The following is a 27547-nucleotide window of genomic DNA, read 5'->3' on the forward strand; positions in this document are numbered from 1 at the left end:
AAAGTTTCCCACCAACGGCCGCTTAGTTGGAAACTTTATACAAGATGTCGGATTGGAAGAGGCTGTCTTGGAATGCGTAAGTGAAGATCCGAGGACATCAGCCCGTGAGTTTGGGGTGTCTCAAAAATTTGTGTCAAAACTATTACGAAAAAGAGGGGTTGCACCCATTTCATTTCACGCGCGTCCAGAAACTCGAGCCGAGAGATCCACCTCAGAGGCTCCAGTTTTGTCAGTGGATCCGGCAACATGACCGTAGGGATTTCCTGAAAACAATTTTATGGACTGATGAATGTTTGTTTACGAGAGATGGAGTCTTTAATTTCCACAAAGAGCATCACAATGCTGACGATAATCCGTACCTCGTCGTGAATCTAGGAGTCAGTCACGATTCAAGGTAAATGTGTGGGCTGGACTGATAGGAAATCGAGTGATTGGACCATATCTTGACCTTCCTCCAACACTGAATGGAGATGACTAGTTACAGTTCCAAACTGAAATCCTACCAGAACTCCTGGAGTACATTCCATTGAATTTGCGTGATCGCATTGTGTACCAAGCTGATGGCGCACCCCCGCACTTCAATCTCAATGTACGTGACTATTTAAGCAACAACTTCCGCTTGTGGATAGGAAGAGGTGGAACCGTTGCCTGGCCTCCTCGTTCACCATACCTCAATCCATTGTTACTTTTTTTTTTTATTGTTACTTTTGGGGGTATCTTAAACAAGAGGTTTATCGGACGCCAGTGGAATCAGCTGTAGAAGTGAGAAAACGAATTGTCACAGCTACTGCACGACTACGCAATACGGTAAACTTGAATGCTACTGTTAGAGAGTTGAGAAAACGTGTCCGCATCTGCATCATACAAAATGGTGGTCATTTTGAAAACTTGCTTAGGTAGCAATAAACATTGTCTATTCTGAATGCTAGTAATTAATTTTTAATGCAAAGTAACCATTGAGTTACTGTATGAAAATGTTGTGTTCATTTGCCTCGCATTATTAAAATAAGAATACCCTTACTCGTAAACCTGGTTTCTATTTAGTTTCATAGTAGTTTTTTTGTAATTTCTACCATCAACAATTTAAAACTGCATATCAATTTAAAGCTTATTAAATGAGGAAGTTTTTAATCTCGTTGGACATTGCGTGGCACCAGAATAAAGTAAGAAAAAGGGGTCTTAAAACTTAAGCAAAATAACAATTATACAATATTTTTTACTTTAATTCGGCTAGGAACCGATGTATGTAATGAAATATTTTTTCATGTAACCTTGGTTTTGTAGCAAATTTAATGCCCTTTCGAATTATTTTTGATATAAATCGCTAGAGTAATTGGTTTTATTTTTATAAAGTAAATAGTGACAGAAAGTCCAATATTTTTAGAAAACACAAAATTCTCAATTACGACCAAACGGTTCGGAATCGGACTAGGGTTTATATTAACTTTTTAGTTCATTTTGATCAGTAGAATCCACTGGCGAAGTTATGGGCGTCAGTAGAAACTCACCCTGTATTTCCTAATACCATAGTGTTTAACGCGTATTATTACCGTGGTAAAGTGACATTTTTGCCCATTTCTCATTGTACGTATGAGGGGAAGTAATGTGATTTGTAGAAAAAGCGACTAAGACGTCCTTTGCTTTGAGATTGGATGTTATTTCGTACTGTACATAACACAAATATGCATTATTTATATAATAATGCCGGGATTTTAAACGGCCGTTCCTCGGGGCCTATTCAAAATAACTCAACGGAGTTTTTTTCATACTTTGATACAATTCTGAATAATTTAAAAAATCTGATTTTCTTTAATCTCATGTGAGCGTAAAACTGGCAAATTCTGAACGCTTAGCGTATTTTCAGTGGGTTTGCCTGATGCCTTAACTGAAATCTTTTCGGGCAAAAAGACCCAACTTTTACGGATAGCATCATAAACCGTCGATCTAGGTATTCAACTGAAGACTTCGTGGGCAATCTATTTGTTCGTGCTCCTGATGCAGAAATGTCGGATTTCTTCGACTGTCATCACTTGTTTTAGCCGGCCATGTGAATGTCTTTTCAAAACACTACGGTGCCATGAAACTCATTAACCCTGCGTCAAATTGCTTTATCATCAACTAGATTTAAATTCAGTTTAATTTAGCAATCGATTTAAACTCTGCAGAGATATAGAGGGGAAGGTTATTCGAACAAAAAGTAGCAAAACGGCCATTGGTGACCCGCATGTTCATAGGATACGGTAACAACCACTTAGCTAAAAGATTCGCCCAATCCGATGATTTCGAGGTGTATGTATAAACCAAGGATTAAGAACACCTCACTATGCTCCAGTGGTTGTAGTATATCGCCACAAACACACAGGTCACCAATTATTTGCCACACAGGAGGGGATTCGATCCCGAGCAGACGAATGCCACTGGCCAAATGACACACGCCCTATCCACCTCGGCTATCTGAGTTCAGCTTTAAACAGAGTTCTTTCATTACAATTAGAAAATTATATTAAATTAATTTTTTACTATGGTAGTAAATCTATAATCGAAAATAAAATCAACTGAACAAAATGATTGATAGCTTTCACAGGGAAAAAACAACATAAAATTGATTAATCAAGCTGTTATAGTATAACTATTCAATATTGATATTTCATTGGAATAATTACAACCCAGCTCTTGTGTTGTGAATGCGTGTAATGCAAGTTAAGCTTTGTAGTGAACAATGTTAAACCGCTGCAATGGTGTGTAACCTCACAACACAAATGATACTTGAATTCCACTTGACTGTTTATAGACGAGTTCGCGGCTACAAACATACTCTACACTCTACATTCTGTTAAACTGCGTCGATTGGTTATTGTGAAGTGGTTGGTTAGATTCCAAAGCAAAATGTGCGTTTTAATACAAAATCAATTTACTTGATTTGTATATGTTGGCTATTAATTGTTTATCCCAAGTATTGTTGTGTATATTTCCTCAAATCGAAATTACAATTACGAGCTGTTGGCCCGTCCTACGTACGGGAATCGAGTAGTCAGTTAAAACGGAATAGTTCAGAACATCTAGTTTACACGCACAGTGACAAATTCTGGCAGTTTTAATGGGGGCCAACTGCCCCCAAAACAACCTAATTAACAATTAATTGTTATTTTTTAGTTGTTGACCTTTTTAACAAATGTCACGTGACTACCTCGTCTTCCTTCCATCCGATTATAGACCTAAAATATAGCGATTTAAAAGCAAGGCGACCTAAATTTAAAAGCATTTTAAATTCGATAATTTTACCATAAAATAGCAGTTACGTCGATTTGAAAAGACTTGAAGCGAGATTGGAGACCGATTCACACACACTGGTATTGAGTAGAGTTGCAAAAATTGCATATACCACTTATATATGTACTTACCGCACCTTTACCTCCGTGACCACAGACTGACACCTTATGAGGATTCCGGCCACCCATTCTCTTCCATCCACTGTCTCTTCTAATTTAGATCCCGGTCTGAGGATGTATTTCATAACTTGGTCTTTCCACTTAATTCTTGGTCTTCCAAGTGGTCTTTTATCTTGTGGTACGATGGAATATACTTTTAAAAGTTGATTTATCTCCTATCCACCACGCATAGCCTGCCCATCCAAGCCTTTTACTTCTGGAAAGCACCCCTATATCTGGGTGTTTACACATTTCTCTTAGCCCTCTGTTTGTTTTTATCTCGACCTCCGTTATCTTGAACTGGTCTGTATATTTTGTCTGCACTTTTCAATACTACGGGGAGAATTATGGTATGGTATGAGTTGACTTTGGTTTCTACTGCACCTTGCAGCTCATTGGACAGTTTTGTAGAGACCTACTACACCAATTGACGCTTTCATTACAAACCAAAATTATAGTATGACTCACATACATTCGGACATACAGAAAAAGAAGTATCAACACGTAAACCACTTATATCTTAAACGATTAAGCAATAAATTTCTGAAAAAAGATTTCCCAAATATGAGATGAAATTTCCATGGCATAAACTAAATAACTTACTTACACAGTTTGCATTTACTGCAAAACAAGCTTAACCTGTTTGAGATGTATAGATCAAAATAACACATTTCCTGATAAAGCAGATCCTTCACGGTAGAAAAAAAACTAAATTTTAAAGTGAAGTATTATGCAGGCCAACACCGAAGAACAATATTTTTGTATACAAACAACTTGTAAACATAAACATTTCAATGACAGTTTATAACCAGCTGTTAGTTTAACCAGCACTGAAAATACTTTGAATTGCTAGCGTCGGCTGCTAGACTTTTAAAAAACTAAAACTTAATTTATAAAAAAAACTGGGACCCTAAACTAAAATTATGGCTTCGACATTCCCTAGCTCTCAAAATTATCTTTCTTTCAACACAAAAATCATGAAAATCCGTCGAGTGGTTGATTCAGAATCGTGAAATAAAAAAACACTGTTTCGTTTTAATATTATAGATAGATTTATTGTAAAGTAACCAAAAACATTTGCATACGTTTCCAAAAATTAATAATTTTTTTTTGCTATTGGCAAAACGGTTACAGTTAGAAAAATCCATATACAGAGTATACGCTTTTTAATAAAATGTTGTTGGATAAAATATTGTATGGTCAATTAAAGTAAAGCAGACCTTAAACAGGAATTAAAATATAAAGATTTGTTGTAATGATAAAAGATACCCAGTAAAAACAATATTAATTTAATTTAATGAGAGATCTTATTTGATATTTAAAGTATGGGTGTAACTGCATCTGACTTTACTTGTTAATTTCGATTTCTTTACACATTGGCATATTTAGACACACAAATATGAAAATACTGAATAATGCGCGTAGGAAACGTGTTAGGATTTATGATAATGTTCCCTTACAGCTAAATGTAAAATCTTTTGAATACCATCAAACAAAAATATAATACTACAAAGTGTAATTAAATCAGTAACAAGATCAAAGAAAATTTTAAAATAACAATATTGTTCATCAAGTTAGTTTGCGCTAGTTCCTTTAATCTAGAATTACTGTTTTTCAAACCATAAATAATCTAAGCAAGTTAAACAAAGAGTAAGCTTATTGCTTAAATATAGCGATTGAATCAAATGTATAGAATCTGATAAAATAGGTGTAAAGTAAGAAAGGGCTGGCTCCAGGGACTGAGCAAGAAATAAAATGAATTGTGAGGCAGAGTTAGTGGACCTTAATGGTCTCTCCCTCAACATCTTTCTATTGCAGTTTCCCAAATTTCGTTTGGATAGAGAAATGTCTGGTAAATATTTGCATTGTCAGAAACATTTGCAAGTGTAAGAGTCTCTTCAAGGTTGGTGCGAGTGAGAACGTCGATAAAATCTGACTCGAGTATTGTAGCGGATAACAAAATTATACAATTTTTCCAACTTAACTAATTCTATATTTAGTTAATTTGAAAAATGTTGGTATGTTTATTTTCAAATGTTATACCAAATGGCTTAAAGGGGATCGACATATGTAAATACTTTACCATCTACTATTTATAAAATTATATTTAAATATATGAAAATTGGCATTCATAAATTTGCCCCTTGAAAAACGTTCTTAGTTGTATCTATTAATTATTTAATTTATTACGGGTAAAACGTCATTGTTACACAAGTTTAATTGAAGAATCAAAGAAAAAACTATGTAAGGAAATTGTAAAAAAACAATATTTTCCTGCAGTTACCTTACTAAGCAAACTTTCTTGTACTAATTATTTAACCTAACCTAAAACATGTTGTTTAGTGTTTGAAAGACTAAATTATTTATACTAGTGAACCTGTGCGGCTCAATGCCCCGCAAAATAACATATGAATTTAGAAAAAAAATTCATCGTGTTACGTATTGACTCCACGTGAAAAATTAAATACAGTACGGTAATAAAAAAGTAGCCTTACTTAAAACAACATAATATAATATAGTTGCTCATGACTGAAATTGGTCTGGGTAAGAACAGTGCTGCTCTTTAATTAAAGTGCTTGTGCTGCAAATGCCAAAGATAACATAAATTAGCATGTGTACAATTTAAAAGGTAAGTTTGTTTCAGACGGGCACATTTTTATCCTGGAAATCAAAATATGTCACCACTCACTTGTTCTAGTTAGGACTTTACATTCTATTAAGTTGTTAACCATTCTGATCACATGGAGCCTTGTGCCATTAATTAGGCCCTTTTTGATGTATTAATATTCCTCATCAATAAAACCACTTCCCCCTTTTATTAGTCTAATCTGTGTCTTTGCAATCCACAGAACCTCTACATTTAAAAACTCAGTTGGATTTTCTAGATGGGTGTCTCCGTCTTTGTCTGTTTTCGAGGACCCACTCTTCTTCCCTTTGGCATACTGACAATTAATTACCTAACTTGTCAAGTTCATGTAGTAATTCATTAATACTGTTAGTTTATAAAGAAAATTAGATAAAAGTTACCTACTTGATTTGGTGCTTTCATAACTGCAAACTCAAAATACACTCACAAGTAAAAAAGAATCAAGTTATTGGTAAAAAAAAAAAAACACTATGTTTGTGTAAAAACATTATTCACATGAAGTAGATGATTGGTTTGTTTTGTCGATCAGCTGTTTAGTTTAAAAAGAAATTAATAATGTCAAAGATTTGTGATTTTAAATACATAAATTATTATAGTAAAGTTTCTAAACCATGGTAACTTATTCTCAACTAAATTTTACTATTCCCAGCATTAAAATAAATTAGTAAGATCCATTATGGGTAAACTTTAAGGTACACAATCCTTGATGATTGAAATGTAGTTATACATTAACAGTTATAATACACAGCAATTATTATGTGGTAGACTTTGTCTATTTTCAAGTAACAAACATATGTTTCTGTAAATAAAAATCATCTCCCATGTTTTCCTTATGGAGAAATATGAAACTTTAAAGGGCCCCAGGGCCTCACTCTCTAATTATTTCCCTAAAAAGAAAGTTTCCTGCACAACTTCACGTTACGCTCTTTCCAATGACACCAAAAACATGTCGATCGGTTCAGTAGTTTCAGAGGAGTAATTGTCACAAAAATCCTGCTTGCGTATTAAATAAGTATAGATAATATCTATAAAAGAGGAACTATGTATGTATGTATGTGTGTGTGTATGTGTGTATATACGTTATGGACTCCGAAACCGCTAGACAGATTGTAATAAAACTTTCAGGCATTGTTAAGCATCTTTCAAGGATGGTTCGAGTGAAGTTTGGTGCAGATCCGTCAAAAGGGCTCTGCCATAGAGGGTTTTAAGTGGGCCAATGTCAGACTTTTTGATCCACAATGTTTACAAATGAATATAATTTAAAAGCAGATGTTTACTTTCACCAACTGTTTTGTAGGTTTGAATAATCACAACATTCTGTATTAGCATTAGTCATGATTTGAAATAGTGCCACAGTGTTTCTACAGAGTGCAGCACAGAAAACTATTTTACTTTTTAATAAGTCCAAATGTATTAAACCCCAATCGCAGCACACCTGTGCACTCAACAACGTTTACATTCTCCAATGTTAAATATTAAAACATAAAAATCTTTATCAAAGTATTATGAACAATAAAAGAGATGACTTTTTTTCAATTTATTACAACAGTTAATTTGCAACCAAATGGTGAGTGAGCGTAGCGAACGAACATCAACCTGGAGGCGAGTAAGCGTAGCGAACGAGCTAACCTGAAAACAAGTGAGCGCAGCGAACGATTTCCAACCTGAAGGTGAGTGAGCGTAGCGAACGAACTTCAACCAGGACGTGATTGAGCCATGCGAATACTTATGAAGTTAAGCGGGGCAAAGCCCGCGGGTACAGCTAGTATGTATATATAGATGCTTTATAATAACTGTAGGAAGAATGTATATGTAGGTGAGTCGATGGCGTCACGGATTTCGGGCTCAAGGCAGCGATGTCGTGGGTTCGGTTCCTGGTCACTGCCGTAAACATTTTATCAGTACAGTTCACCTTTGTACTGTATCGGCTCACTCCTTGCTTTGCTGTATACGATCCACGCACGGGCGCTTAGTCTATGTGAACAGGCGAATGCAAGGTTAAATGAGGCCGCCAACCTCTTAAAAAAAAAATCAAATATGTGTAACACGAGTTCTTATTGCCTTTGCTGCACTCAAGAAACTTTTCACACTCGGCTGCGGCTCGTGCGTAAACATTTCTCTGATGTGCTGCAAAGTTCCACTTCGCACACTAGTTTCACATATAACTATTACGTGTCGATTACATTTAAATTCACTTATTCCCTTTTTATTTTTAATAACGATGTTGGCGGTCTCTTTTAACCTTGCATTTGCCCCTCCACATATGCCTCATACCTTTGCGTGGATCGTATGAAAAGTGGTGAGCTGCGACAGTAGGCACACAGAGTTAAACAATACTGATATAATATAGTGGCAGGTACCAAGGTCCAAACACACGATAGCAACGCCTCGGGACCAAAGCCCATCGACTCACCAAACAGAACAGAATGATTGTTTAGTAATTCCGTTGTTCAAACATGTGTTCTTTGACCTTGTTCCATTAAAATTCAAGATAAATATTCAAGATATTCAAGATAAAGTATTGACTAAACCTACGAAACCTAGTAAACATTTTACTATTTTTGGGAGAAATGAATTTTAAGTTTGGTCTTCTGCATGTAAGTTTATTGCTTGAGGCGCGCTCACTCTTGTACAGAGATTGATAAGTAATTACATGAGAACAGTTTCTGTCAGCTGTTTGATAAGCTCGTGTGAGAACTGTAAATTACAGATTACTCTATACGTCTAACCTACAACGATTCTGTCTAAGACTTTTGCATACGTATCAATCAGCTGTTTAAATGTTTGAATAAAATATCAAATCAAAATACACCTTAAAACTTTTAGTTACAAAACCTTGTTATAGTGTAACTCAGATGGTTGCATGTAAATTTAAGTAATTAATGCAGTAATCGAAAAAACCACAATTTTAAGCAACATAAAAAAAAGAATAACTATGATTTGAAATTAATAATCTGAAATTTTTGATTATTTATTAACGATTCTAAGCTGATTTCGGATTGAAGGAAATGAGAGGTCACCTAGATAAACTAGAAATACAAATTAAGTCGTCGAATGAATACAACTACCCCAGTCGATTTTGTATGAATTTTACTTCTTGTATGTGTTATATTACCGAAAAAGTTATTGTATCTTCAATAACAATACCCTAATATTCACAAGTAATTTTCCGTTCCATGTTGAAATCATAAATTTCGTTCACGCTTCTTGCGATGTAAACGAGTATACATTTTAATGCCTATTTTATAATTGTACTTAATTTATCAAGACTACTTTTTAAATTGTATTTTGGATGACCAAAAATTCCCTGATTCCCGAGACAACTAGGTTGACTGCTGAACGTATTTACCACCTTTACTCTTGTATTTCACAAGTTAATCATGTATTTGTTATCGTCCATTCCTTAACTAAAATTAAAAACAGCTTATTCTGCCAAGAATAATAATTAATTGTGTTAAGAAGTTGGAAGAGAATCATCAACATCGTATACACTTCTAAAACTTAATATTTAGCAAAGAAGAAGCAAAGAGTACTGGCTCCGTAGTATTAAAAAATAAAACAGCTAACAGTTGTACTAATTTTGGCTAACGGATTTCTTAGTTAAACCTTCTTTCTAAATAAATCCCAGATAACAATGCTATCCTAAATAAATTTGGAATACGTTAGGTTCTCCGAGTATTTCCTTATTGACGGGATTGAGATTTAGCGCACAATCTAAAGCCGTTAGGAAGGGAGTGAGAGAATTCCACCAGGCGTGAAGGTCCACTCACAATCTGGTTTATTGGCTCTTGCCATCAGAACTGATGTGATTGTATACAATCGAGCTGCGATATTTTGCTGACTCAACACTCAGACGATGTATTCTCTGATTCGCATTTGTTATTGTTTTTGAACCCAGTCTGGAACATATCACACAATATTGAAGGAGTTTCCTTTATCTTGGCATTGGCCATAATATTTTTTAATATATGGGACCGGTATTTTATTTTGGTCTGGACATTTATTTACATTGTTACATTGATTTATTTCGCATTATGGAATTAATTTTAAAGGTTAAGTTAGATACAGTCTAACAGTTTACTGTTGAAAAAGGTCCGTGAAAGTATGGTACTAGTGGAAGCTATAAACAACTGATAATTTTTGTTGATCCAGTTTATATGCACTTCTATGATATTCTGATATAATATGAGATAATGAGAAATATAAAGAGTGTGCACGTGTAGGTATCTTTCCTGGACAAAAGACAAACATAAATAAAAAAAATTGAAATTTGATACATAATACAATAACTGTAAGCCCTGTTTTGAGAATAAATATCATTGTGCTTAGTGGCCCAGGATCATTTATTGAATGAAATTGTTTATATTACCTGTACGTCAGTGAAGACAACAATAGGATCACTGACGGACAGCTAATATAAACCATTTTATTTAATAAATATCATTTTTAATCATGTTTATTTGTAAAATGGGAGCGGTTCAAAATCTAAAACTTGTATAGCATAGAAAGCTGCCTATGTAAACAAAACTACAGTAGCAGTTTTCTATTTTAAAAAAAATATTAAAATTCTAACTGAGCCAAATTTAAGAAAATTGGTCCATAAATAAGGGATTAAACTTATTTTTAAGCTAATGTGTAAAAAATATTTACACTCATTGTGTAACTCACAATTAAAATTGCCGAATGTTTTAGCAGTGATGCTCAATGACCGCAGATATTTTTTTTAACACATTATTTTGGAAACGTTTATGAAATTTGCAAAATGTCATACGTATTACATTTAAACCACTTGATATACATGGTGGCTGAAAAGTATGTACCTAATTTTAAATGTTCATCACCAAAACACCATATAGGTTTATGGCCCATATTCTCAACTGCTTGAAGCTAATTCGATGCCATTGATGACAGTTCATATTTTAAACTGATCGAAGGTTCCAAGTTTGCTATTGTGGCTGGTGTTTTGAGTATTGAGGAAAGGACAAAAATTGCCTCACAATATGAAGTGTAGCAGTCTATTGCGCAGGTCCAGAGGTGGTGGAGAGGCCTCTCTTAATGCAAAAACAATACGAAATTGTCATAATTAACTGTTTGAAAGTGGCATAAAAAAAAAAAAATCGAGATTGGCTAAATGTAACATTCATTTGTGTTTGTTGGCTACATGTAAATAAATTTTATGAGATAGTCCATACCACTAGTCTGCGCGTATCCCAGACTTTACGACCTGTATCTTTACGTGGGTATGGGCAAGAGAAGAGAAGAGGTTTACGGAAGGATTCCAAAGACTCTATATGAATTGAAAGTTTCCATTTTAGATATTCTTGGTAATTTTACAAAAAGACATTATTCCAAAATCTATTCATAATGTATCTTTTGGATTAAGAAAAATATGTTATAAATGCAAATACATATGTCGAGGTTTAACATGTTCCATCATAAATGGGAGTATTCATTGTTTAAATGTACACTTTTATTTGTTCTCTAACACCATAAAAAGTCATGACAATGTTTAATTAAATTTATTGTTAATATAGTCATAAGTAGTAAATCTTCAGCCACCCTGAAGTGATTAAAGGACGCGTGTACGCTGGGCTTCTTTAAAGGTTACGTACTTGTGTTTCAGGACCAGAATATTGGGGGCGTATCAACCCTGAGTGGAGTTTGTGCAACAAAGGAAGACGACAATCACCCATCAATGTGGAACCTCACAAGCTGTTGTTTGATCCTCATCTCAGACACTTGGACATCGACAAACACAAGGTAGACGATGTGTGGTGACCCTCCATCAACTCCTAAGATAAATTAGGGCAAAATGTAAATTTATTGTCTAAGTCACTTACTATTATCACAAAATGATGAATTAACCAAAGATACAGTTAGTCTTTTAAATTACTGCTTTAGTTATAGATTGTGTTAATTTATACTACACACCTACCTCTTCTTCAAGTGGAAAGAAGAAAAAAAACTAATCTTTTTAATTTCACACTTCTATTTTCAAAATTCATATTACACTATGACAACAACAAAAATAAAACCATATGATAAATAATTAGTGAAAATAAATATTCATAATATTAACAGGGAAGGAGATATAACAGATTGTTTTGATAACTATTTGACCACTATAGAAATAGTATAATAGACTATAATAGTTTATAGAAATAATATAATGTTTGTTGTAGTTAAGTCTTAAGACTTAAGTCAATGAGCTAAATTAAAGATATTTATTATGCATTGCATTCAATATGAACACATTTTAGATGATACAAAGAAGGCATTTTAATACATCTTTATAAATAGATGAGTATCAGCTGTTTTTATTAACTGCAGCTACATAATATGTTGACGATAACATAGGCACTTTAAAGGGCTGTAGGGCGGAAACAGGATTTTTCCCTTCCTTGTGAGTCCAATCGAATTTTCGTAGCCAAATACCACATATTTAACAAATAATTAAAAATCCTCGGACGAAAATAAAAGTTTGTCCGTACACACGCTTGTGTTCAGGATTATTTGTTATTGATTGATTGGTTTGAGCGCATCATGCAAAAGTATGGATAATTTCACGATTCTCGGTACTCAGTGAAATTTTCGTTAATTTCTTTGTTATTTGTTTACAAAAGGTTTCGTAATAGAATAAAAATAAACTCTTTCACGTAGGCTATCGATTCTAAGTAGTGTATATTATTTGTTACAGTTTGTTTATAAGGTAAAAATAATGATTATCCTTAGATTATTTAGTATTAAAGAGCTTTTAAGTATCCATCAATACACCATACCAAATTAATAAAAGAGTCAAATTACAATAGAACTTTATTTGAATAAAATCTAAGTTATTTTGCGGCCTCTTTTAACCCTACATTTTCCCGTCGACATAGTTATTTTAATTCAAATGGTGATTTTAATTAAATTATCTTCTTTCAATAATAAATCAATTACAACTAATACATTATTTTTAAATAATCTCATGTCTTCTTGATAAAAAGGAATAGCATATGCTATTCAAATCCTACTTCCTACTAATATTATAAATGAGAAAGTTTAGATGTATGGATGTATGGATGTATGGATGTATGTTTGTGACAAGTGAACGCGAAAAATACTGGTCGGATTGGGCTGAAATTTGGCATGATGATAGCTCACATTCCCGATTAACATATAGGCATATTCTTATTTCAAAAATCCTTTCGGGCTCCGCCCCAGTGGCTCTGGAGTTTCCCATGTTAACCTTATGAGAAATGGAATTATTGAATCTTAACAGCTGTTTCAATTAAACAAGTTGGTTCTGTTCTGTGATGTCCAATAGCATTAAAGTTACAAGGATTACCAACAGAGTGCAGCACTATTATTTCTTTTACATTTATGACAACAGCTAATTTGCAACCAAAAGGTGAGTGAGCGTAGCGAACGAACTTCAACCTGGAGGCGAGTTAGCGTAGCGAACGAGCTAACCTGAAGGCAAGTGAGCGCAGCGAACGAGCTCCAACCTAACGGTGAGTGAGCGTAGCGAACGAGCTCCAACCCAAAGGTGAGTGAGCGTAGCGAACAAACTTCAACCAGGACGTGATTGAGCCATGCGAACGAGATAATCTTGAAAATTAAGAAGTTAAACGGGGCAAAGCCCGCGGGTTACAGCTAGTCCTACTAATATTATAAATGAGAAAGTTTAGATGTATGGATGTATGGATGTATGGATGTATGTTTGTGACAAGTGAACGCGAAAAATACTGGTCGGATTGGGCTGAAATTTGGCATGATGATAGCTCACATTCCCGATTAACATATAGGCATATTCTTATTTCAAAAATCCTTTCGGGCTCCGCCCCAGTGGCTCTGGAGTTTCCCATGTTAACCTTATGAGAAATGGAATTATTGAATCTTAACAGCTGTTTCAATTAAACAAGTTGGTTCTGTTCTGTGATGTCCAATAGCATTAAAGTTACAAGGATTACCAACAGAGTGCAGCACTATTATTTCTTTTACATTTATGACAACAGCTAATTTGCAACCAAAAGGTGAGTGAGCGTAGCGAACGAACTTCAACCTGGAGGCGAGTTAGCGTAGCGAACGAGCTAACCTGAAGGCAAGTGAGCGCAGCGAACGAGCTCCAACCTAACGGTGAGTGAGCGTAGCGAACGAGCTCCAACCCAAAGGTGAGTGAGCGTAGCGAACAAACTTCAACCAGGACGTGATTGAGCCATGCGAACGAGATAATCTTGAAAATTAAGAAGTTAAACGGGGCAAAGCCCGCGGGTTACAGCTAGTCCTTTATATGTTCAAAAAGTTGGTCGGATCTAAAAACAAAACTGTAAGAAAACTGTAAATTAAAAATCTTTATTGGTAGATTTATCATGCCAACTTTAATTAAATACGTATTAATATATTTATCCTTTGTTTAGTCACACTCGACAGTGAGACAGAAGTTAAGTTAGCGTAAGAAAGTAAAGTTGAATGATATATTTGATTTGATACTCCTCCAAAAAACCTTTTTTTATTATAACCTTTAAAAGTTTTATTGTAATTTTTTTCTTTTTTTTAACCTTGCATTTGCCCGTCCACATAGACTAACTGCCCGTGCGTGGAACGTATCCAGCAATGCAAGGGGTGAGCCGGTACAAAGGTGAACTGTACTGATAAAATGTTTACGGCAGTGACCAGTATCTGAACCCACGACATCGCTGCCTTGGGTCCGAAGTCCGTGACGCTACCAACTGAGCCACCGAACCGACTCACTAAACAAAATAAGTTGATAACATTAAGTATAATTTATCCTGTAGTCCACTTTCACAAACATTTCAACTTATTTTATCGGATGTCATTACAGATAAGTGGTACGCTGATCAACACAGGCCAGTCGCTCGTGTTCCGTGTAGACAGAGACAGTAAGCAACACGTCAACATCTCCGGAGGACCTCTGGCCTATCGCTACCAGTTCGAGGAGTTCTTCTTCCACTACGGCATCCAGAACCAGCACGGCTCGGAGCACCGCATCCACGGCTACACATTCCCGGGGGAGGTGAGGTTTAGCACTATTGTAGCCTATTGTAACATTGCACGGTTATAAGTGAATGAAAGCTAGGCCAGTAATTAAGGACACGCTCTCATTCATTAATCATCCTAATCGAGGGGACAGCGTTTTTGTTGTGTTTCTGAACAATTATATACCTTTGATACTGTTATAAAACTTTTAACTGAAATGGCACCAACAAAAAACGAAGGCAGGTATTTTAAACCAATTATGAATGGAGATGAGTGTAGGATAAGTGACGTGATCTTGTAGTCTTGTTACTAAGGCCGACTTATTCCTTAGACAGGACTGTTAATAGCCCGTACTGACAATGCCAAATAAGGGACTTATAGTTTATATTGGAATCCGAACCACATCTTTGACTTCTAATTTACAAATAGGTCTAATTCAGAAAGAAAATCAGAAAATCATTATTGTTACATATTGATTTACAAGCTTATATACAGAGTAACTTAAGAATAACTTAAATTAACTAACTCACACACTTATTTAACTATGAAACAATTCATCCCTAGGTCAAAGACCACATATACATATAAAAACAGCTCAAAAGATGGGATCACCGACATCAATAAATGTTACACTTTAAAGCAACTCTGAAAAAATAACATTAGACATAGACATAGACATAGACATATTTTATTCATGAATTGGGTACAAATACAATGTACATCTCAATCGTCAAATACATTATATGGTATGTATATGGTATATGGTATTATATGGTACATTACTAAGCTTCATTGTTAAAATGGTTGTCTAATTATCAGGATAGTACTGCGGATAGTCGTAGTACTCACTAGTGCAGACGTTAATCCTGACCACAGGGAGTTTCGCATCCAAAGATCATTCCTATAAATACCCTATGGTACTAGGCTGTAAAATGTCTTATTCACACTCAAACTAAAACACAAAAAGCATACTTCTGATTTGGCAATGAGCTAAGAAACCTAACACTAAAAAATAAATAGAATAATTTATATTCAATGTAAGAGGTCTACTTTGATACGGACTCTGCCTTCCCATTGATTAGATTTTGGTTTTTAACCAAATGGATACTTTTGACAGATAGTTTATGATGAATCCTAATTTGTTCGGCACAGTAACTTTTTTGTTTGTTTAAAGTTTATAGCTTGATTTCATATTAGGCTGGCTAAACCACTTGGAACATTGGTTATGTATCCTATATCATTTAATGAGCAAGATATCATTTAACGATACCAGATTACATTAGTTATTTACCTCAGTATCTTAGTTATATTAAAGGAGTTTATGTTTATGAGCCTTATAGATTCCTTTTATCAGTAAGAATCAATTAACAAACTATTGCAATCCCATTAATCGTTCTTGGCCAACTATTATTAAAAAATGTTAATTTGTTAATTTGTTAATTATGTAAAAAATGTTAACTATTATTAATGTTAAAAATGCTAAGACAATTAAAGTTCTAAAAGAGATTTCGAGTTATTTATATTCGACGATTTATAAAAATGTATGATCTTTCTATTTCAATATATATGGCAGAAAATAAAATTATTAACCAAAGACATATTCATTTTATTTTGTATTAACCACTTAAGCAGAACGTGTTTTTCAAGATGTAGTATGCTATTGGGCAATTAAAGTGTTGGTAAAAGGATTTCTAAAGATCTTTTAACAGGACCTATAACAGTCCCTAACAAAACCTTCCCTTGCGAAACACTAAATATTGTTGACTAAATACACAAATCTTCACTAAAAAACGCCATTTCCATTTCGTCACAGAATTTCATTGCTTCGGGAAAGAAATCCAAACATTTCTTTTGATTAAAAGACGGTGGCGGGCGGGAAGCTGGCAGAATAAGCCGGGTGACTTTATATCACCAGACTGACGGAAATGGGCCGGTTTCCGGCGCTGGCCTGGGTGCCACTTTGGAGATCGATATCGGCTCTAGGCTCCAACTGGCAAACTCACCTCGTGAATTAAACACTAAATGTTATTTTTGTTTGAAATATTTACTTAACAGTTGAAAGTAAGTTAATTTAAGGTTCAAGTATTAAACATGAATTATTTGCTAAACAGTGATTCAATAATTGAGGGTGGTTTCAAATACAGAGAGGTATACCATTTAATTGTACACGAGTATCATATGATGTATGAATTTTGATTTATTTAGTCCACTATAATCTAACTATGAATAATAACGAATCAAATATCCGCTTTTTGGTTGTCTGTGCAAGACAAAAGAACCGTAATGGATTTTTGTATTAATTGGAAAGCAGTAGTACAATTTACGTGTAACAGTGATTTATATAAAAAAATGTAAGAATGGCCTTAATCTATCAAGGTGTAGTGTTGAATGTATGCAAAATTTAAGTTACTTTCAGTCAAAAGTAATTCATCCCCCATAAAATTTAATTTATTTCAGAAATTTCTGATTTCAGAATACGCGAGAAAGTTGTGCGTAACATACAAATAATCATACAGGTTGCGTTATTAAAAAATAAATTTGAATTCACCATGATTTCAAATAAAAAAGTCGATAGTGGCACCTTTTGTCAAACTATTAACTTTAAAAAAAATATAATCTTCAAGTTTAACTACTATATAGGCAATTACTTTTGCTCCTAAATCCTAAAATAAACGGATATATGTACAGTTTAATACTAAATAAATAAATTTTGTTATTTACTGATAAAACCTTCGCGAAAATAACTAAAAGAACAAAATTCACAACATCTTAATAATTTTCCTGAGAAAATATTTAAGCGGGGCTAGAATACCAGCATTCTTAAGTAAAAGGAAGATATGAGAGAAATTTAAATAATCTGATTAGGGTATTTTGATACAAAGCCGGTGGAATTTATCGGACGCTTGCTGGGGCGGTGCTTTTACTGCCGCAATATCGTCAACCGAGAACAGCTTTGTGGAATTACCTGTTTCGATATTATATGAACCAATAATATCATTTCCTGATAGAACAGATAGCATGGAATAGCTTTTCTACGCTATTAGATTACTATTAGATTTCTTCTCTTCAAAGAGCCTATTTCCTTTTATAAATTGCTATCGTTTTATGTTCTTTCTCTAATACTCGGCGAGTTTGATAAAATTGTTTTGGGCAGTTGGATTTGAAGATAGCTTTTATATTTGTAGGCCTATGTATTTATATAGCCTATGTATTTATATGAAGTTTTTTATGAAAACAGAATTATTTAAAAACAAAAAATTGCATAACTTAAATTTTTCTTTGCATACACAATTTTCTAATTGGAATCTATTTGCAGTAAAATTCTCAAAATTTGAATGAAGTTTTTTCCTGTACATTTTTTGGACATCAACTGATGTACGAGGGTTTTTATATTACTTTCTCTCTAAACTATGGCCATTATTTTTAATTTCATTAGAGTATTTTCACTTTGTTTAGTGATAGGGCCTTCAAAAAGGAATTGCAATCCATATTTTCAAAAATTATTATGTAAGCAGAGTAACAATATTTTAACTTTGTATGATTTTGATGAAAGAGAAGTTCATATCGCTTTCGAGATCTATATTCTTGTTTTTTAGATAGTTAGACTCACGTCTTAAGTTTGGCTCAAAAGTTTTCAAGAAGAAAAATTGAACATTTTAACATTAGTAAAAAAAATGGTTGTAAATAAATTCTTGTTCAGACCAAAAAATTAAATAAAAATAGATTGACTCAAATCTAAACGTTGTTTTAGTACCCACTAGTGTGTGCCGATTATGAACAATTTGTGTGTTTTTAAATACATGTTATAACTTAATATCCTATAGTTACTTTTGATTATTCATTTTGATAATTTTAACAGTGATACCTTTTTTTTAATTAATAAGCACTTTCCTTATAATAAAAGACTCTGTACATCTTCATGTTTCATGTATCCATACAATAATATTATAAATTGGGAAATACTATTATTTTTCTATTTACTATTGTTGTTAGTTTCATCCTCTATATAAGAGAAGAAGCTTACATTTTCAAAAAGGTTTTCGCTGAACCCTCTTAGCAATCTATGATGCATATTGTAACATTCATGTCCCTGAGGAAGACATATTTATACAACTCGGAGCTGCAATGCTCAGATCAAGCGAGCCAACTCCCTGAGCGACCTGTGTCAGAGTGTTGATGTTGAGGTTGTGATTTGCGACGTGAGTTACTTGATTTTCATATCTTGTGACGATGATGAACTATATTGTGACAAGTTGGGTGTTTGTAAATAGCTGCATAATCGAACTATATTTTTTCAATAACACTCTCTTTCAACTAGAGATCAATAGTCTGAAATGTTTCAATTTACTGCTTACGTAGAATACAATATCGATTAATAAAGCTGTTATTTAATTATTTAGGCAGTCTTTGATACGTTCTCCATGATAAGAAATTAGGATTTTAGTATTAAGATATAATTTCATACAACAACTTTATCAGCAACTTTGAATAACATTCTAGTTTCAAGAACGATTTGGTTTTAAGCGAGTTAATTGATTTAAACTATTTATTTTTACTGGTAAGTGGAATATAAGTAAGTATATATGGAAAGACATTTATTTATATTTGATAAATAATTTTCCACTGCAATTTTTAGTAAAACTAAATAAATAGGTATTTTTTTTACGCATTACCATACTGAAAACAAGGGAGTCTCCTTTTAAATTTCAAAAGGTAAAAAAATAACCAAAATAGTCCAAGACATATTGTTTTCATTTTATTATTCACAGTAGACAAAATTAAATATTTTATTATTGATCCGTAATGACATTCGGAAATGAGTATTATAAATAGTTTTAGTTATTTTTATTGAAATAGCATTTTATATCTGAAACAGAAAAGGAATTTATTTTTTTTAAACATCCTCGAAGCAAAAGTCGTTATTCTCTAATCAGCTGCTAAATACCAAGCCAATACCCGATAATTACCCAGGCTCGGAACAATGTCTTTGTTGTCTCCCTGAGCGTTGAATAATGCTGCATTGGTTATCGGACAGGGTGGAATTCTTGGGGTGGCTTTCTGAATATGAAGTCTCATTAACCATAAGAGTAAACTATGTACAGCTTATCTTTCTGAATACGAAGCCTCATTAACCATAAGATTAAACTATGTACAACTTATCTTTCTGAATATGAAGCCTCATTAACCATTGTTGAATAATGCTGCATCGGTTATCGGACCGGGTGGAATTCTTGGGTTGGATTTCTGAATATGAAGCCTCATTAACCATAAGAGTAAACTATGTACAGCTTATCTTTCAGAATATGAAGCCTCATTAACCAAAAGAGTAAACTATGTACAACTTATCTTTCTGGGTATGAAGCCTCATTAACCATAATAGTAAACCATGTACAACTTATCTTTCTGGATATGAAGCCTCATTAACCATAAGATTAAACTATGTACAGCTTATCTTTCTGGATATGAAGCCTCATTAACCATAAGATTAACTATGTACAGCTTATCTTTCTGAATATGAAGCCTCATTAACCATAAGAGTAAACTATGTACAGCTTATCTTTCAGAATATGAAGCCTCATTAACCAAAAGAGTAAACTATGTACAACTTATCTTTCTGGATATGAAGCCTCATTAACCATAAGAGTAAACCATGTACAACTTATCTTTCTGAATATGAAGCCTCATTAACCATAAGAGTAAACCATGTACAACTTATCTTTCTGAATATGAAGCCTCATTAACCATAAGAGTAAACCATGTACAACTTATCTTTCTGAATATGAAGCCTCATTAGCCATAAGAGTAAACCATGTACAACTTATCTTTCTGAATATGAAGCCTCATTAACTATAATAGTAAACCATGTACAACTTATCTTTCTGAATATGAAGCCTCATTAACCATAAGAGTAAACTATGTCCAGCTTATCTTTCTGGATATGAAGCCTCATTAACCATAAGATTAAACTATGCACAGCTTATCTTTCTGGATATGAAGCCTCATTAACCATAAGAGTAAACTCTGTACAGCTTATCTTTTTGGATATGAAGCCTCATTAACCATAAGATTAAACAATGTACAGCTTATCTTTCTGGATATGAAGCCTCATTAACCATAAGATTAAACTATGTACAGCTTATCTTTCTGAATATGAAGCCTCATTAACCATAAGAGTAAACTATGTACAGCTTATCTTTCTGAATATGAAGCCTCATTAACCATAAGAGTAAACTATGTACAGCTTATCTTTCTGAATATGAAGCCTCATTAACCATAAGAGTAAACTATGTACAACTTATCTTTCAGAATATGAAGCCTCATTAACCATAAGAGTAAACTATGTACAACTTATCTTTCAGAATATGAAGCCTCATTAACCATAAGAGTAAACTATGTACCACTTATCTTGCTGGATATGAATTATGTACCACTTTAATTAGTTACGAAGTAGTGATTACTTCTCTCATATCGTTAAAATCTAAGAAGCGATGAACGATATTTTTCATGTTAAAGAATCTTTACACATGCAGTGATGTTTGATTAGTGTACTCTCGAACAAAAATATCTTCTCTGTATATTTTTTAAGCAACATTTAGAAAAGAAATTGTGGGATCGTTGAGGCAAGTGATGTAATTTAAACTAAAGGGTTAATTAATTGATCCTCAAGAATGCAATGTGAATAAAATCATTGGTAAAATTATAAATGTTACCTAATATAAAATAATCGAAACATTGCATGTGTGTATTCATGAAAACGATTGAAATTTGTACTAAATGTGAATTTGCATAATTATTTTATGCAAAAAATATAAATTCTTAAAAATTAAGTTGTTGTTTGAATAGATTAATTAAAAATGACTACAACAGTAGTACATGCATTGTCTTTAAGCTTTATTTTTAACAAAACGCCTGTATGGACTGTTATGTTTAGCTAGCTCAAGAGGTTGAAATGCGGTTACTTCCGAGGTAGAAATTCATTTTATCAACACATTACAAAATAAAAATCAAGTAATAAAAGTAAAATTACACAATTTCAAGTTCATTTAAATCTACAGAGCTCGTGCTAATAGCTGTCTTCAGAGGTTATATTTGGATTATGGTGATGGACATTTTTAAGCTTCCCAGTGCTAAAGTATCATTAACTTTGATTTATAAATACAATTGTGTTAACAAAGTCCCGGAACGGATTAATATTTTTTTAAACCAACATAGATACAGTTTTGTACTTAATATTTACCATAAAAACCTACCTTTAAAGCAATTATCAGTTTTCCTCTCCTCCAGGGGGACTGGCATAGGTGGATATGCACATCAAATTAAAAGTGTTTACTTGTAAAATGCAATGCCGCGAATTTGAACTCAAGCGGAACAAATGGTTCAAAAAAGACAGAATTTCAAAGACGCATTATATTATAAAAGCTACCTTCTCAGTGAGGCGGCCGATAGAAGTTGGAAAAAATCGTACGTAAGCATAAAACGATATGTACATCAAATTAAAGGTCTCAATTATTAGAATACAATGCCACAAATTTGAGCTCAAAACAACTGAGTAAATAATGGCAGCCGTTCAAAGATTCAAAACGGCAGATTCAATGCATCTTTGAACGGCTGCCATTTTTGACTCGGTTGTCCGTTTGAGAAAAAAATGGGGCATTTTATTTCATAGTAAAGACCTTTAATTTGATGTGTTTTTATCAACCTATGCTTGCATTTATAATTTTCTTCTTACTCCTTGTGGTCCGTCCCCCTGGAGGAGAGAAAAATGATAACGGCTTAAAAGGTTGGAGGTTAATAAAAATTTAATTTAATTCGACTAATTTTGAATCACTACTTTCACGTACGACGAAATTAAGGTTGCAGAACTACAGAAACATGCAAAATATACAAAACACGATGTGAAAATATGAAGATTTTTGTTATTCGCTATTGATTGTTGTTGGAAAACACCTTTTAACGATGATTACAAGGAAAAATACACATGAATAGCTTCAGACTTCGGGGAAGCTTTTCAAACATAATGACCGTACCCAGTAGAATCGCTCTCTCCAAACCTCAACACAAGAAAACTCATTTACTAATTCATATTACGTGACATTGTTAAGGTTTTATACATAGGTTAGAAACATAATATACACATTTGACGTAGTATCTCGCCATATAGGAACATAGCTTTAACAGATGTTTCTTGTTGACGGCTCGGTGGAGCGTCGCGTACTAAAGTTTGAACGTTCAAGTCGGGACGCCCGCGTCACTTAGTTGCAACTCCCACCACCAGGAGCGCTGGCGTCGCAGCGGCAAACAACACAGTAACTCTGATTGTTTGCTCTCCTCTACACTTCTGACACAACCCTCTAAATGTAACTATTGTGGGCGAATTCTAGCGTGTTATCGAAGAGGCATTATTTAAACGTGTAAAAATCTTCATAATTTGATAAGGTTATTCTTTTTTTAGTTTATGTTTTGTGGCGTCACATTATCATGAGTTGAATGATAATTGCAAACACGATGGAAACTGTACACAATTGCCCCCCCCCCCCCCAACCAAATCCAAGACAAAACGAATAATGTTATATTCTTTTTATTTTTACAGATTATGTTTGTTTAATACGGTTAAACTTGGATACATATTTAATTTTAAAAAAATTGTTCATTTTAAATCTACATCATAAAAAAGAGATTTGCCTACCTCAATCAGGCAACCATTATCCAACAAGCGCCTATTTAAAATCCGGTTTCTTTAGGTATTTTCTTTCTTGTTTAGTACTTGACTGTGATTAAACATTCAACAGGAAGATTAGTTGTTAAATTAAAACCAAGATTTAAATTGTTTAAAAAAGGTTGGTTAGCATTACTGGATCATTGAAAAATAATTCTAGAAAAAAATAAACGCTGGAGGTGATTCCCTAAAGGACAATACCTTTTTAATCACAATTCGTCACTCCGAGCTTTAAAATGACACCTCAATCGTAAAAATCTTTTAAGTAGGACGGCTAGTAAAGGGATGTACCAAATTACACCTTGATTGCATTAAGTATAAAGATTTTTCATCATAATTAACAACAACAAAAGGTTAAACTTCTTTGGGGAACTTAAACATTTGTGTGTTGCAAAGAATAGTTTATAGGCCCTGACTTGTTCTCGAAATGTATAAAGCAAAGTCAGGGTGCAGTGCAAGAAGGTGTTTTATGATAAATAAATAATACTTGCGTCAATAGAAAACGAACTCACATTGCTCTGTGGTGGATTCAAGGTCTTTAACGTTTAAACTCACTAATCCAGTACAAAATGTTGGTCATTTAAAACTTATATCAGCCTCAGCGAACCAGCTTAAATGTATTACCGATGTGTTTTCAAATAACCGCCAAGTGATACTGACTTGAATTAGAGACGTATTGTTTTGTATAGAACTTTAAAATAAATGTCACTCTATTGGACCTTCCACTACAAAATTTTTTATGTGCCACAAAATACTCCATTATTTTGACAACCAACCAAAGAGTGGGACACTTTTAAACTATTTAAAGATATGCAGAGTTTAGATTTTCTGGTGTAACCCGTCAAATCATTAAGGAAGCTATCCATAATTTTGTCCAACCCTGTATATATGTAATGATGGCGATAACTTTTGAGTAGTGTCACCAGCGATCGTCAGGCCCTAACGGATTTTTCCTCCTCCATTTTCTCTTGAGCTGTAATTTTAAGGGTATATTTAAGATGATCGTTTAATACTTAATACTAAACTAGGTAGTTTATTTTTTACGGTTCCACTTTGATTGAAGATTTTTTATCGAAATGTGTTACTTTCCTAGACTATTTATTTTTAAGATTGATGTGAATATGAATGTTTTTACTGAAAATATTATTCCTTTTTTAATACGGTAACATAAATTTACATGTTGATAAAATTACTTAGTCATCTTTAATACAAAAAACGATTGCATGGTTTTATCACTTAAAAACATTTATTTAGAACTCGAATACGGCAAACGACTGAAATGTAGATTTTTATTGAAATTGTATTTTGTGTATTTAAAAAAACCTTAAATACATAAAGGTTTATGGATTTTAAGTTCGTCAGATTTTTTATTCCATTTATTTAATATGTTTCTGTTTTATAAAAATACTTTAAGAAGTTAAGTCACATTTTTGCGCTAATATAAATGATATAAGGACATCCCTAATATAATTTTGAAGAGCGCAAGTTATTTGAAGTGGAGAGGAGGGAAGCGAACTTGCACCTTGTGTTTTCAATTTAAATAATAACTTCTGTGATGAACTTTTTGATGAAAACGGGAAGTTTAGCTGTTTACTGAGTGCTTAAACGAAACATATTATAACAAACTTTTCCATTTCCTTTCATTAATTAGAAAACCAGGTTTAAAAACTCATATTAGTAATTCAAATGAAAATATTCATACCTGAATTTTAATCTTTCCTTACGCTTATATTCGTGATTAATATTTGTTGTGTTTACATATTATGTAGGGTAACAGTATGATCTTCATCATGAGTAAAGGTTACTTTGATGAAATTCGTACTGAGGCACATAAGATCCTTGTCAGATGAGTTTTACCATTAAAAAAGTGTTGAATAAGTTTGTCACGTGAAATAGTTGATTAAATAACATTTTTCAGTGTACGAAAAGATATTTTTTTTCTTCCACCTGTGTGCCTTACACCTGTGAAAAGTTTCATTTCAATTAACCATTGATTATACGTAACAAAATGAAAAGGTACATCGTTTGCAGTTTAAAACATACGATCATTACAATTTAATTCCTAAATTAATTACATTACACGTCGCAACAACACGTCCATGATTGTTTTTCCTCTTTACAGTATTAAAACTATCACCTTGCACAACTTCTCTAAGTTAACATTTAGTTCTTGCATGAAAGGACTTAAAGACAGTATATTTTCTTAGTATGTTTTTGCAACCGTTTGAAACACCCAACAAAATATAATTATAATTCAAACCATCAATACATGACAATAAAAGAAGGGTATTTAAATTTTCGCAGTTGGATTAAACGCGATTTAACCGTCTAAATCGTGAATTATTACCTTAAAATGAGTTCTAAATTGTATTTTTTCCTAAACTACACAGTAGTTATTACTTTTTAAACTAAATTGAATTTGCTAATAAACCATCTAGGCCTTAAAGACCAGTATATTTTCTTTGTATGTTTTTGCAAACGTTTGAAACACCCCAAAAAATAGAATTTTAATTCAAACCATCAATACATGACATGTATGTACAATAAAAGAAGGGTATTAAAATTTTCGCAGTTGGATTAAACGCGATTTAACCGTCTAAATCGTGAAATATTACCTTAAAATGAGTTCTAAATTGTATTTTTTCCTAAACTACACAGTAGTTATTACTTTTTAAAGTAAATTGAATTTGCTAATAAACAATCTATTTTTTTATATTAATAAAATTGTCCTAAGATGTTAACTGTCCAAGCAAATATTACTATATTCCGTTGAAATGTGAAGACACAAGCCAGACCATACAAAAAGATCTCATTCATTACAGTGTAAGCTCACTTTACAAAAAGTTACCTAAGATTAGTTCATTCCAAGTTTACTTATCTGTTCATACTCTTGACGTAAAGACCATAAGAACGCTGAGGTAAAGTCTAGCTATTACAGAAAGACATGAAAAAGGCAGATCACGTAGCGAAGTTACAAGAGAAAAGAGGCGAAGTTTAACGGGAAACAGAAGACAGGTCTAGAGGTAATTGAATGGCACAGGGCGAGTTGTAAAGAGAGTTGTTGGCAAGTTTGAGATCTGTGTAGACAACACACATTCACCCCCTCCACCACTGGTAGATAAGGGCTGAAAGTATGAAACTCAAAGCTGGAAACAGGGAGTACGTGGGAAATCTACAATAACTGTTATATCAACTCCACCACAAATAACTTATGTTTTTAAATTTATCAGCATCATAGTATTATTGACATTATTTTTAAAAGAGCATTACTACCAAGAAAGGTATTTTAAGCTGGGTAATGACTGAACAAAGAATGGACGGAAAGCAAAATACAAATTATGTCTAATAACACTTAAACGTTTATTTACACACACACTGTTAACTCACAAGACGGTAAATATGTATAAAAGATGGTAAGTGATGACCCATTTCGATTAGACACTCCAACCACCATCAGACCCAATGATGAATGACAAGAACCTCATCCCTACTTACAACTAGTATGCATAATGGAAAGTACTATTGACAAATGACTTATTTAAGCAGTTTTATAGCTAATTATCATCATTTATTAATATATCAGCATGCTATTGACTATCAGAAGTTCCAACCTAGAAGTATCTGTACGTACAATAAAAGTCGAAATTAACTTGCTCATTAACAATGAGTTATTAGCTTATTAATATTTTTACGTTTTTCCTATCGATGGCGATACGTTTGATGGCTTAGCCTAAATAAATACTAAACCCATCCTAGACTCCCACCCTATTCTCAAAC

At 33.3% G+C, this 27547-nt stretch overlaps 1 protein-coding gene across 3 annotated transcripts in view; it reads left to right on the top strand.

The window, feature by feature from the left end:
- LOC128985438 (carbonic anhydrase-related protein 10-like) overlaps positions 1–27547 on the top strand; it is a 192165-nt gene that overhangs the window by 143805 nt on the left and 20813 nt on the right. For all 3 annotated transcript variants that reach the window (XM_054404916.1, XM_054404917.1, XM_054404915.1), the window contains exons 3-4: positions 11699–11835; positions 14900–15091. In XM_054404916.1, the coding sequence (XP_054260891.1) occupies positions 11699–11835; positions 14900–15091 (329 nt within the window). The remainder of the gene's footprint in view (positions 1–11698; positions 11836–14899; positions 15092–27547) is intronic.

This window comes from Macrosteles quadrilineatus, unplaced genomic scaffold (assembly GCF_028750875.1).
Source record: "Macrosteles quadrilineatus isolate MER2022 unplaced genomic scaffold, UCM_ALF_1.0 Scaffold_2__2_contigs__length_208266976, whole genome shotgun sequence".
Lineage (NCBI taxonomy): Eukaryota > Metazoa > Arthropoda > Insecta > Hemiptera > Cicadellidae > Macrosteles > Macrosteles quadrilineatus.